This window comes from Diospyros lotus, chromosome 9 (assembly GCF_014633365.1).
Source record: "Diospyros lotus cultivar Yz01 chromosome 9, ASM1463336v1, whole genome shotgun sequence".
NCBI lineage: Eukaryota > Viridiplantae > Streptophyta > Magnoliopsida > Ericales > Ebenaceae > Diospyros > Diospyros lotus.
The window spans coordinates 6,446,724-6,460,293 of NC_068346.1; the positions used below are offsets into that span (position 1 = coordinate 6,446,724).

Below are 13,570 nucleotides of genomic sequence, written 5' to 3' on the forward strand. Positions count from 1 at the left end.
AGGGGATTCTTGGGATTAACCGGTTACTACCATCAGTTTGTTAAGAATTATGGCATATTAGTCGGCAACTAACAGAATTGTTGAAGAAAGATGGGTTCCATTGGGATAAGGAGGCTGAGGAGGTTTTTTGCAACCTCAAAAAGGCTATGAGTGAGGTACTTACTCTAGGGCTACCAGACTTCAATAAGCCATTCATACTTGAGACGGACGCGAGTGCTAGTGGGATTGGGGTTGTGTTAGTTTAGGAGGGCAGACCTTTGGCTTTTCTTAGCCAAGCACTAGCCCCTAAACACTTGGGATTGAGCATATATGAAAAAGAGCTATTGGCAGTGTCGATGGTTGTGGATAAATGGCGACATTACATGGAGGGAGGTACATTTGTGTTTAAAACAGACCATGAAAGTTTGAAATTTTTGTTACAGCAAAGGTTGCACACTCAATTACAGTAGAAGAGGATGCCAAAGCTGATGGGGTTGGATTACACAATATAGTATAGGAAGGGAAAGGAAAACCTCATAGCAAATTACAGAGAATGTAGCATATCTAGGGCTACTGTAGCCTTTGGAAATTCTAGGAGGACCTTGGGAGAGCATATCCATGGATTTCATTGAAGGGCTTTCAAAGTTGGAAGGGAAAGATTGCATCATGGTGATAGTGGGCATATTCACCAAATACGACCATTTTATTGGATTGACGCATCCTTACCCTGCCCAGGAAATAGCTAAGGTATTTTTGGATTAAATAGTGAAATTGCACGAGATACCTAAGGTTATAGTGTCAGATAAAGAAAATTTTTTACTAGCCTATTGTGGAAAGAGTTGATACGGTTATTAGGGGTCGAGCTCAACATGTCCACCACCTATCATCCTGAATTCGATGGCCAAATAGAAAGAGTTAACTAGTGTTTGGAAATGTATTTGAGGTGCTCTTGTTTCGTATAGCCCAAGATTTGGCACAAATGGCTTGCCACGGCTCAATGGTGGTACAATTCCAACCATCACAGCTCTATAAAGAGATCCCCTTTTGAAGCTCTTTATGGTTACAAACCTCCCTTGCTACCAGCATTGGGAGACTCTTCTACAGTGGCAGCCCTAGATGCTACTTATAGCAAAGGCAACAAGCTTTTCAAGTACTCAAGACAGAATTGACCAACTCCAAGAATCACATTAAGTAGTTTGCAGAAAAAAGGAGTGAAAGGGAGTTCCAAGTGGGGGAGGTGGTGTATTTGAAGCTGTAATTGGGTTATTTGAGGGCCCTACTCCAAAAGTCTAGCTTAAAGTTAAACCCAAAGTTCTATGGGCCATTTCCCATTACCGCCAAGGTGGGTAATGTGGCCTATCGGCTATAATTGCCAGAGGACTCCAACATCCATCTAGTGTTTCATGTTTCACTTCTCAAGAAGTTAGTTGGAGCACAACCAGTGAGCTCAACCCTACCACATCTTCCAATGCGAGTGATAGTATAAGAGAACCTGCAGTTATCGTGGATAAAAGGGTAATCTACAAGCAAAGGGCTCCCATCAATCAAGTCCTCGTCCAATTGTCTGACCTTCACCCGGATAATAATACCTGAGAGTACTTTCTAGATCTCCTTAAGCAGTTTCCTTGAGTGGCAAGCCTCCTCAACATTTCTTGAGGACAAGAAAATTTTGATTTGGGGGGGGGGGGGGGGAATAATTGTCATGTGTAATTAAATATAGTAGAAGGGAAAGGTAGTATATGATGTAAGTATGTTGTAAAGGGTTGTACCAACTTTGTTGCTGCATTAGCAGTTAACACATTCCCAGCTCATGTGCAGTTTCTCTCTCGCTCTGCATTCTTCTCTTCCATATTCCCTCTCTCTCGATCGATCGATCGATCCATTTATTGATCGAGAACTACCCGTTAGATCCTTAGGGAGTTGACAAGACACTACCTCGGAGGAGGGCAGTTTATAATCAAGATTGACCATGAAAGTTTGAAATTCCTGTTGCAATAGAAATTGCACATGCATTTGCAAAAGAAGAGGATGGCCAAACTCATGGGGCTAGACTATGTCATTCAATATAAAAAGGGAAAGGAGAATGTTATTGCAAATGCTCTTTCCTGTTGTTTTGAAGAGGGAACATCTGTAGCTATCACAACCATTGTTCCTGACTCGTATCAGGAAGTGAGAGCAAGTTATGAAAAGGATAAAGGGACTAAAGAACTTCTAGAGTAGCTGGTCATGAACCCTTCGAGTAGCCAAGTTCACACACTAATTAATGGGATGATAAGATATCAAGGGAGGCTGGTAATTGGTGATTGTGACCAACTTAAGAGGAAGATATTGCAGTCCCTACATGAGTCTCCGCAGGGGGGCATTCATACAAAACACCTATCACAAGGTAAAATAACTCTTTTATTGGCCTCAATTAAAGATATTTGTGGTGGAGTTTGTTATGGCATGTGATATTTGCAAGAGGTTCAAACATGAGATAGTGGCCATCATAGGTTTACTGCAACCTTTAGCTACACCTGAGCAAGCATGGGCAAGTGTGTCCATGGACTTCATAGAAGGATTACCAAAGTTAGAAGGAAGGGACTACATGTTGGTAGTGGTGGACCGATTTACGAAATTTACTCATTTCCTAAGCCTTTCCCACCCCTACACTGCACAAGAAGTGGCCCGGATCTTCCTGGACCAAGTAGCGAAGCTCCATGGACCCCCACAATTCATAGTATCAGATTGGGACAAGGTGTTCACAAGCCTGTTTTGGGAAGAGCTATTGAAGTTTGTAGGAACTAAACTACACATGTCCACTGCCTATCATCCCCGGACAGATGGACAAATGGAGAGGGTGACTCAATGCCTAGAAAATTATCTCTGTTGCCTTTGCTTCCTGCAACCCAAGGGTTGGCACAAATGCCTCTCCCTAGCTTAATGGTGGAGCTGCCATAGCTCCATCAGAATGTCACCATTAGAAGCACTGTACAGGTACAAGCCGCCTCTCCTGCCAGCCATTGGGGGACCAACTATAGTAGCAGCCGTGGATTCCTACCTACAGCAAAGGCAACATGTTTTACACTTGCTAAGGAAAGAGTTAGCAACTACCCAGAATCAAATGAAGCAGTTTGCTGACGGAAGCAGGAGTGAAAGGGAGTTTGCAGTGGGGGATGAAGTCTATCTGAAGTTAAAACGCTCCCATCCTAAGACCCTAACCAGGGCAGGTTTCTAAATTGAGTCCGCGATACTATGGCCCCTTTCCTAATATCGCAAGGTTTGGAAATGTTGCTTATAAATTCCAACTGCTTGCTGACTCCCAAATCTACTCGGTATTCCATGTATCATTGCTCAAGAAGTCAGTAGAACACACCAATTGAGTCCCCCTTTACCTCCAGTTGCTAGAGAAGCTACCCCTACTATGGAAACGGCTGCCATAGTGGACAGGAGGATCATCTACAAGCAGGGAGCTTCTCTAACTCAAGTACTAGTGAAATGGTTCCACCTCCACTCGGACGACAGCACATGGGCCTGACCTGCTCAAACAGTTTCCACAAGCTGCCACCCTTCTTTGTATTTATTGAGGACAATAAATTTTTTTGGGGGGGGTATTTGTCATTTACCTACTGCTTATGGAGGTTGTACATTGAGTGGGTAGTTATAGCTGTAATTGGTTGTACCTAGATAAGTGCTTAAGCAGTTGTGCTCTATTATTTTGGCGGCCCTTGGCACCTTTTCCTTGGTTGCTGGGATCAGTATATAACAAACTGATCCAGCCCAATTGCGATCATCGACGAATACAATTGAGATATTTCTGATTTCCCTCCTCCAATTCTCTCTCTCTCTCTCTCTCTCATTTTCTGTTCTTTCCATTTTCCCTAATCCCGTCTCTGATTCTCACCAAATTGTGAGAATTCCCTGTCAGATTCTCAGATCTGACAAAGGTGTGCTTGTGGGCAAGTACTCCTTGTTTATCAGAGAACTTGACATGAGAGGAATAAGTGAGTTTTGAAGGGATAGGGAGTAAAATTGAATATCGGGAACAAAATATTCTCATGTTTTGGGGGGCTTGGATAGGGTGTTTCAATTTTGTCTTTCCACATTTGTTTTGTTTGTAGCTAGTTTATTTTTGCTTGTAGATACATATTTTTCTATCTTTATGCATATTTTTTATATATGGTCCACTTCATTGCTGTTAATTTTAGTTTATTTTCCTTATGTAAATAGGACCAATGACTTAATACTATCATCGTTTCTTCTATAAACTGATGCCACCTAGTGGAGTTAAGGATTGTTGTTTTTTGTCCCACTATCTTGATTCCATCACCCAATTCAGCTTGTTAATGAGATTGCTGCTGAACTCTAATGTACTCATGCAGGTTGGCTCTCAAGGCATTTACTGATCAAAAACGGCGATTTTTTCCTCACCTTGATGATGGTGCTGGTGGAGAATCTGTTTCAAAGAGACACAGTGGTTTCCAAGTTTCAACAGACAGTCATGAAGAAGAGCTTAATGATGACAGAACACTATCAGATATTCTATTGAATCTGGAAAAAGAAGTTAAAAATGTGAAAGTTTTTACTTATGAAAGGCTGGATTGGTTAAAGAGAGCTTCTTCACTTCCCTCTTCATCCAATGAGTGTATTGTAGAATCATCCAAAGAACATAATTTTCGTAGTTCAAATAATCTAAGGCAAGGCACCAAACGTGTTATTACTGCAGACAAGGTTGCTGTAATTGAGCTGTTGTTTCCTTCTGTTTTTAGAGCTGTAGTGTCATTGCATCCAGCCGGTTCCATTGATCCTGATGCAGTTGCTTTCTTTTCACCAGATGAGGTAATTTATTTATCAGTTGCAGCAGCTTCTTGATTCTCATCCCCAACCTTGTTATTTTCAAAATGTGGTCCTTTGAATTTTTTTACTTAGTGTTGTGTACCACCATTTAGTTGCTTCAGATTATCCAATTCTCTTTGTTTGTTAAAATTGCTTATTCTCTTACCGAAGTATGAATATCCACAGCCCTGTTGAATCAAGAAAAATGTTTTGAGGTTTTGTATCATTATTGTCTCCATCAATATGTTATGCATTTTGTATTGGCTTAAACTGATTGGTTGTGGCCATATTCTGAGTAGAACCTTTGACCTCTTTCAAAACTTTGAATTGATAAGGGGCAATATTTGAGCTTGACAAATCTCACCTATTTCAGAGCTTAGTAGACCAAGGGTAAGCTATTTCAAATGTCTAAGTGAGCTTGTTTATCAGGCTGAGGAGTAGCAAATATCTGTAATTCAATTGATTTTGGAGTAGACTGGGTAGTAGTACTAATCCTTCCAGCTTAGATCTAGGTTTTGGACAGGCATATTGTTCAGAAATGAGTTCTTATACTGCTGATTTGTTTGTGATCTATAAAATCATGTTAGTTTATATAAATGAGATTCTAGTATGGTAAAAGCTAGGGGTAACTTAGGCAAAGATATTTAGTTTATAATTTATGTTCATGATATTATTATTTAAAGACACTTTCCATGGGTGGGAACAAGGGCTTTCTGTCTATAGTAATTGAACTTCTGACAAATAATACTTATCAACCCACCCCCCCCCCCCCCCCCCAAAAAGAAAAAGAGGAAAAATTCTGGCTGATAATTGTGAAAACTGAGCTGCTGTCTGAATAAATATATGATCACCTTTAATACTCTGGAAATTTATTAATGTGGTTATTTTATTTTTCTGCCTTGAAGCTTTTAACAATTATTATCTTGTGCTATACATAGAATTTGAAATGGTTTTGATGACCCGTATAGTAGCAATGGTTCAACCTTGTTATGGATGGAGAATAAACAGAAAATTTTAGGAATTTTGGAATAGTGTGTAATACATTGCTTGAATAATTTGCATTTTGTTTTTCATTCTTATGTGTGGGAACTTTGAAGATGGAAAATATTGTTTGTTCTTTATCATTTTTTGTCACAATTACTTTTGTGTTAATAACCTTACATGAACAATAACTAATTGTTTCAGTTTGCTACTTTAAGAAAATGTTAATTCTAGGTGTATTTAGTTCTTAGATCTACAAAAGTTCATAGAATTTGCAATAGTGCCTTTTCCTTTGACTACCTCAGAATACTCGTTGAGGTGTTTTGAGTAGTAATAGCTATCTCATTAAATATAGAATTAACAATCTTTAACAAACCAATCTTTCTATCACACTTTCTCCTTGAAAATAACTTAATCATCGCCTTCTAAAATCTAAACTGCACTATTTGATTCTTGGGCTTTGTTTCTTATTGTTTTGATATGGATGTGGAGGACCACAAGCTTATGTTGAGTGATTAGACGCTATTTTTGATATGGTTGTCTTACAAGGTTGCTCATGGAGTCTGCCTTGGTCCTTTGTTAAATCCATTGGCCTGTGAAACTTCACCATCTGCTAGATTGATAGTCCTATTTTAAATGGATTTTATCTGAATATTTACTTCTGCTGGTTCCAAAAACTAATACATATCTGGAACCATAGCAGAGAAGTTGCTTATTCCATGGCAGTGAGCTTTGTTTTCTGTTCTAGTTATGTTATTAATTGCGCTGGTTTTGTTGTATCAAGATGCCAATTCTACTAATGATGTGATTTCATAGCTCCTGTTAGCTTGATTGGATATCCCCTGCCACCCAAAAGGGTGATGTTACAGAGTTTAAAGTAGGAACTTAAATTTGTCTTAGCTACTAGATAATATACATGCCTCTGCTCTTAGACAATGATGATTCTGTATTTAACAGGGGGGCAGCCATGTGCATGCAAGGGGCTTCTCAGTGTATCATGTTTATAGACACATCACGGTAACAGCTTTTCTTTGCTGTTGTAGTTTTACAGTAATATGGCCATTGGTCCAGGGTATACCAAATATTCAAAACTGCAGTTCGTAACACTAATATTTTCCCCATTGCAGGAACATGCCGGTCTGGCTTTACAATATTTTCTTGGCCGGAGAACTGAAACAAGTCTTCATTCGTTGTTGGTATTGTCTATAACCTGGGCTATACTGTATAGATGTATTCATTGATCCTGGAACTGCATTTCAAGCACAGGCAAGTTTTCAAATATCTTTATTTGGTTTTGCAGCACTGGATTTGCAGTTATCAAAATCTATTCTCAAAAGTGTGCAGGTATAGCCATCTCCTCTATTGTAATGATTTTCTCCTGTGTCCTTTGGTATTAGATTTTGAGTGATTGTGATGCAGTAAATGTGGAAGGTTACTGTCAATGGATACACAAGCAGCTTTGCTATTGCCTCCAGTTCAACGCCCCTACAGAAACTTTACTGGTAGCAAGCCTTCATCAACTCAACAAAGTATCTCATTCAAAGATCAGAGTGTAGACGAGAACCAGGCTTATCATGTTGACTGCTTCCCAGAGGAAACATAGGTTCATCAGTTGCTGCCGTAGATGTCTAGATAGCCTTGTAGCTGAGCATATAGAAAGGTCAGACTTAATAATTGGTTTGGTCCGACTTTAGGGTTTATCCTTCAAAAATGGGGTACTATTCAATTCCATGAAGTTTGTAACTTGAGCTAATTATCTTAAAATTGTTCAGTTGAAGGGTCTCTTTAAAAGCTTGTTGAATAACAAATAACTGAAAGTGGTAAAAGTGCCTGCTGGAAAAATAATTTCAGTGTGACATACGAGCATAATGTTGTAGTTGCGGATTATAGCTATGTTGAAGGAATATGACTAGGGAATTTTGAATTTGTGCTCATGTGAGTTGTGATAGTTGTCTGATTGACGAGCTAGAATCTATGCCAGCTGATTCCATCTTAGTGAGATTAAAGTTTGATAATAGTTGCTGTCGCTAATGGGAGCTGTTGTCCATCTTTTGTAATAAGTGGAGCTCTAAGACTACATTCGCTGATGCGACCAGATTGAGTCCCATGAAATTCTCATGATTGGTTGATTATTCTTTTGAACGTGGAATAATGACAAATCTGGTGTATCTAAATGAGACCGTGAATCACAGTTTTCTTCTTGAGTTTGATTTTAATGCCCTAATGGTGTAATAGTTTTTTTTTTTTTTATTACGTAAGCAAGCCTTAGATTTTGACCGATCATTATTTTTAGTTAACACATGCAAAGCATTATTGGAGATAAGTTGCAAATTTAACTACTAGTGTAATAAGATCCTTTGAATTGTTAGTGTATTAACATTGAGTTTCTCTCTCTCTCTCTCTCTCATTTTTCAAAGATTATTGATATCATCTTTAATTGTAAAAGGTCGACTTGTTGCTTTCATGCCGAGTAAAGTGAAACGTGAATCATGTTATGTGATGATTCAGAAGAAGGCATCGCAGCGAGCAGAAGTCTTCTATTATTGCCAACAGTTTTGTAATAGTATTGAAATTGTTCCTGTAGTGACCTACTATCCCTAAATCTCTATGAAATATATCTTTGCTTCTAGTTTCTGCCAGTCATTTTGGTAACTTGGTTGCCATAAGCTGTGTTTGATATATGTTTCTGCAATTACAATTACAACCTCAATTGAAGTATTCATCAGGATGCAATTGTATGGTTAGATCTCTTTCAGAGTTCAGATCATAAAGAAAATCAAAGTTGCTTTCCAAACCGTATTTGATCTTTCTAACCTTTTGGTCATGGAGGATTTTGAGAAGATAGTTGTGTATTGAATTTAATAGGTGTCTTTGTGGATCTCAAGATGGCACCATATAATAGAACCACGGAGGTTTCATAGAAGGTTGATTTGCACCACGGATTCAGTATTGATCGGATATATGTGGAGGAGAATGGTTTATTGATTCTTCCAAGCATATGGCAATTGATGAATAGTCGTGCATTCAACAAGTTCTACATTGGTTACAAGTTGTAATTTATGAGCTAGTTTGATGGAAAGATTCTCGTCACGAAGAAATGCCAGGCTATATTTATACATCTGAAAGAAATGTAGGGAAACAAAAAGACCCATAAAGGATTATAACAAAAAGAGAAGACAGCTATCATCTCTTCTCTACTTTATTCCTTCGTGTTCCTTGCGTTAACGTTTATTGCAAATGGCCCTTATTTTCTTTCATTCTCATTGCTTTCTTTTATTGATTCCTTGTGTTCCAATGCTAAAGGAATTTGTAGCATGTCATTTTTTCTTGCATTTCAAGCTTTGTTCCTTGCAAATTCCTAATAAATGGACTTGAACCAAGTTTTATCAGAACAGTGCACTGGAGCACAGCATCCCTTGCCATTCAGCCAAGTGTTATAGCTGGCTTTGATGCCTTGGTAATCCCAGGCATAAAGCTCAGAGGCTTGCCCCACCAAACTAAATACCAAACCTAGCATTCCAAGCAACCCCAAGAACAAAGAAAGAAGCTTTTTTTTGTCATTAAAGATCTAAAGAAACATCTATAATAACCCATCCTATACGAACACTGGCCAAAGCCCGAAATAAACAGTCCGTCTACCAAAGCGATCCAGAACCGGTCCCCAACTCGCTATGGATAGCTTCCATAGAGTCGGTCATCGGACAGCAGCTTCTAGTGTTACTGTTCTAGCACAGCTGTTCGGTATAACTGCACTCATCCTCTTGCTCATTTGGTTGCTGCATTTTCGTGAGGGCCTCAACCTGGATTCTGAAAACCCATATCAGATTTTCAATGTAAATGAACGCTTGTTATCAACTTACAGTGACGCAATTATGTGACTTGCTTATCTTATTCATGCTGATCCTATTTTTTCTTGACAGGTTCACCCCTTTCTTATGTATTTCGGATTTATTTTCTTCGGGGCTCAAGGTAATATTTTCTTACTTACCAATCTCGTATACCATTTTTGTTTGCTGACTCTATACTCTCAAACACATGTCTTGAGTCTTGAGTCTTGACAAATGAAATATTGTAAAAAGACAAAAGAAGAAATGTCATAATAGAATGATTAATTTGAGATTACTCAGATTGCTTATAGGTGCTAGCAATGAATCTCGTGCATTAAGAATGTTCACGAGTTTTCTAAGCTACATATTTTAAAATACACTTTTTTTTTTTTTTTTTATATATGATTTTGTGATGAGAGGGAGAATGACTTTTTTTATTTTTATTTTTCGTGGTGATGTGAGCAGCTATGATGGCCTTCAAGACGGTGGCAGCTGAAAGGGATATTAAGAAGTTTTCTCATATGTTTCTGCACGTTATAGCTATAACTCTGGGGATCGTTGGGATATATTCTGTCTTCAAGTTTCATGACAAGCAAAATATAAAGAATATGTATAGCTTGCATTCTTGGATTGGCATGGGCACTTTCTGCCTGTATGGTTTGCAGGTATGATCATTATTACATCTTTACCCTCCAAAATTTAATTATATTATTACATTAAACATGAAATTCCCTTTTAATTGTTACTATGCCTTCACCATCTTCTCATCCTTACAAAATGGTTCATAGAATGGAAAAAATATTAGTGATATTTAGCAAAAAGAAAAGTGAGAATTAATTTCTTAAACTACAAAGGTTTAGACGGCTGAAGATTCAGAATCTATGCAATTAATTTCACCCCATTTATTTTTTATATTTTGGGTTTATATAGTTTATTTTTTAAAATAACTAAGTGAAAAACATGTTTATTTTTTAAAAATATATTTTGTGAGATAAATCATATGAATCCGATATGTTACAAATCAAAACCACATGAAATCGGATCCTATATCTGATAAATTTAGATTCAAAGAAGAACAAATTATACCTGGAGATGATATTTTTATTTGAAATTGTTAATTGACAGTAATAAATTATTAATATCTTCCTAATACCCACCAAAAACTCAAAAATAGAATATGTGGGAGAGGTATTATTATTATTATTTTAGACATAAGCCCAATGCTAAGGGCTCTGTTGACAGCAAGATAAGTTAATTAGAGAACCCCTTGCAATTAATGGCTCAATATCGACAATTAATAAAATTGTTTAGAAAAATTGAGCAAATCTGTTGTTAGATTTCAATAAAAGTATTATCAGTCATTTTACTTTTTAAACTCAGTAAAAAAATGACACACGAGATCACATGAAACTTAAATAAGAACTCACAAGACTTAACTCGAGATTTCAAACCCACCAATAGATACCATCTATGGCCATGCTACCACCCAATTGTCATATTAGATTGTTATTGATGGAGTTTTTGTTTTGTGTCATGACAGTGGCTGTTTGGGTTCACTCTGTTCATGTTCCCAAAAGCTACAGAAGGGACGAGAAGAAGGGCGATGCCATGGCACATAAGCTATGGAAGAGCACTGCTGTACATGTCAGTGTGCGCAGCTCTGACAGGATTGATGGAGAAAGTAGGGTTTTTGAAGCTACAGGACAACAATGAATCTCGTCTCATCAACTTCACCGGACTTGCTATCCTCCTCTTTGGCATTACAGTTGATCTCTCCATTACTCTTGCTCGCTATCTATATTAATTAATTTGTTCTATATATATGTTTGATTATTCATTTCATAAACCAGTCTTCCACGAGTCTTTTTTCTTTTTTGTTTATTGTTTATTTGTTTTGTGGTTTGAAGGAATTGTTGTGTATTTTTTTTTTTGGGTGGGTGGGTAATCTGTATGTTTTGGTTTAATTCATCACTGTATGTTAATAAAATTGAACTATAATTGGGCCTCCAAATGAATGGGCATTTGAAACTCTTAATTATCCTTAATTAAAATTGATTTTCACATAAACGTTTTTACACACAAGTGTTCCTCCAATACTCAAAACTTTTAGAGCTTAAGGGTTGGTTCTGGCGTTTTAATACTCGCCACATTTCACAGGACCCATATATACTATTTGGAAAGGCCCAAGTTGTAATGTGTTCCAGAAGTATATAGGCTTCAATGAAGCTTGGTGAAGCTTAAGAGCATTGGTTACCGTTCCTTGATGAATGACTTGAATATGCCGTCATCATTTTTTTTTTTGTTTTTCACCTCAAATCTTGATCTAACTTAGTTCATATAAAAATAAGTAGATCTTAAACTCACATTTTGCTACTCACTAAGTCCAGTTAAAACTAATCGAGATGTTCAAGTTTTTGCCTTACATGTGAAAAGAGAGCCGGCCTAATGAATTTGGGAGTCTTAGGCGAAAAAATTTGTTCAGATCTTTCGAAGAGTATTAATTTTTTTTATAAAAAATAAATAATTCATATTTTTACACAAACATTTCCTTTCTTTCTCAAATTAATTTTCACAAACAGAGCATATTAGTAACTAACATACTAGAATCAGTGAATCAAATAATCAAAATGGAAGATAGCAAATCACAATTTCACAAGTTCACTTACAGAAAAAAAAAAAAAAAAAAATCACAAGTTCACAACAAATCAAAGCAAAAAAATACCTAGAAAGCCTAAAAAACAACAAACCAAGAAGTTAAAGCTAAAGAATAAACTTATTGCCGTAGCGGTGACACTGGTGACGAGTGTGACCTTCAAAGCAGCGGCGTTGCTGTTTGGTGCCTTGGCCAAGGCCCGGGGATGCATTTGTAGTTGCGGGCTCACCGACAGGAGAGGCTGCTTTGTTGCTATGGGCGGGCAGAATCGACCTAACAATCACAATACAATAACATAAATCACAAATCACAAATGGCAGATGTTGAAGTGAAGCCTGGAGACTAAAGCAAACAATGAGTGTGCTGTGTGTAGGGGCGGATCTAGAAATCTATGTAAGGGAGACTACAAATTTTTTTTTGACTGAATTATTAGTAAAATTTATTAATTTTTATATTAAAAAATTAATTTTTATATTAAAAATAATTTTAATATTAAAAAATATTTTTAATTGTGATCTGCACTGGGCTGAGCAATTCACGCATGCATCCGTCCCTGACTGTATGTAGTGACCATCGAAGCATGCGACCATAAGAGAGAGAAAAAGGGGAAAGAGGGAAAAATTAGGAAGAGAAAGTGAGTTTTATGGGATTATGGGAATTGGGATTTGGGAACAACAACGGTAAAAAATTGGAAAATGAAGAAGGGAAGATAAAAAGGTTTATTATGTTTTGTATTTAATTTTTTAATAAAATATTTAATATTAAAAAAATAAAATATATATATATATATATTACAAATTTTTAAAATTAGGAGTCTTCTAATTTTAAGAGCCTTATGCCCCCGCATATATAGCTTCATTGTTGGGCCGGCACGGTGTGAAAATCGTTTGGGATGGGTTTAAAATACATGTAATTCAAACTCCCCTTATTTTTGGGACAAGTTTTGTTGAAACGGTCACATTATCCTTGTATGATTTTGAATTAATGATTTAAGTTGTAAAAACATTCTTGTTCAAAACAACGGTAAGATTACAAACAAAAATGACCTTCCTCTAACCCTTACAAATTGGGAAGTATAGTACACTAAAAATGCTGGCCTAAATTATTTCTTCCTTAAAAGACCTTAGCTTTAAGTCACTTATCACTCTTTGAAACTCACTTAACCAGATGTACATGCCGTGGAACCCATTAAATTATGCTAGATATTGTGCAAACGTCATAACTCAATGATGTTTATAACAAACTGATACTTGTTTTCTACCGACACAAAACAGAGATGTATCAATTGCTTTTTCCCCCAAAAGCTAAAAACATC

General features: G+C 37.1%; 2 protein-coding genes across 5 annotated transcripts in view; both read left to right on the top strand.

Annotated features, from left to right (window-relative positions):
- Positions 1 to 10,163, top strand: part of LOC127810120 (mediator of RNA polymerase II transcription subunit 27) — a 36,257-nt gene extending 26,094 nt beyond the window's left edge. The window contains exons 3-9 of one of the 4 annotated variants that reach the window (XR_008025361.1): positions 4,341 to 4,797; positions 6,733 to 6,792; positions 6,903 to 6,971; positions 7,076 to 7,119; positions 7,195 to 7,435; positions 9,696 to 9,744; positions 10,068 to 10,163. Coding sequence is in view for 2 of the 4 variants with exons in the window: in XM_052349391.1 (XP_052205351.1) it covers positions 4,341 to 4,797; positions 6,733 to 6,792; positions 6,903 to 6,971; positions 7,076 to 7,119; positions 7,195 to 7,378 (814 nt within the window). In the remaining 2 variants the exon portion in view is untranslated. Of the gene's footprint in view, positions 1 to 4,340; positions 4,798 to 6,732; positions 6,793 to 6,902; positions 6,972 to 7,075; positions 7,120 to 7,194; positions 7,986 to 8,221; positions 8,423 to 9,695; positions 9,745 to 10,067 lie in introns of those variants that run through there. The other 3 variants (XR_008025362.1, XM_052349391.1, XM_052349392.1) reach the window with 3 other exon arrangements.
- On the top strand, positions 8,722 to 11,636 carry LOC127810121 (probable transmembrane ascorbate ferrireductase 3). The gene is made up of 4 exons (XM_052349393.1): positions 8,722 to 9,608; positions 9,696 to 9,744; positions 10,068 to 10,267; positions 11,143 to 11,636. The coding sequence occupies exons 1-4, from the start codon at positions 9,447 to 9,449 to the stop codon at positions 11,404 to 11,406; spliced, it is 675 nt and encodes a 224-aa protein (XP_052205353.1). The 5' UTR covers positions 8,722 to 9,446; the 3' UTR covers positions 11,407 to 11,636.
- The last annotated feature ends 1,934 nt before the right edge of the window (positions 11,637 to 13,570 follow it).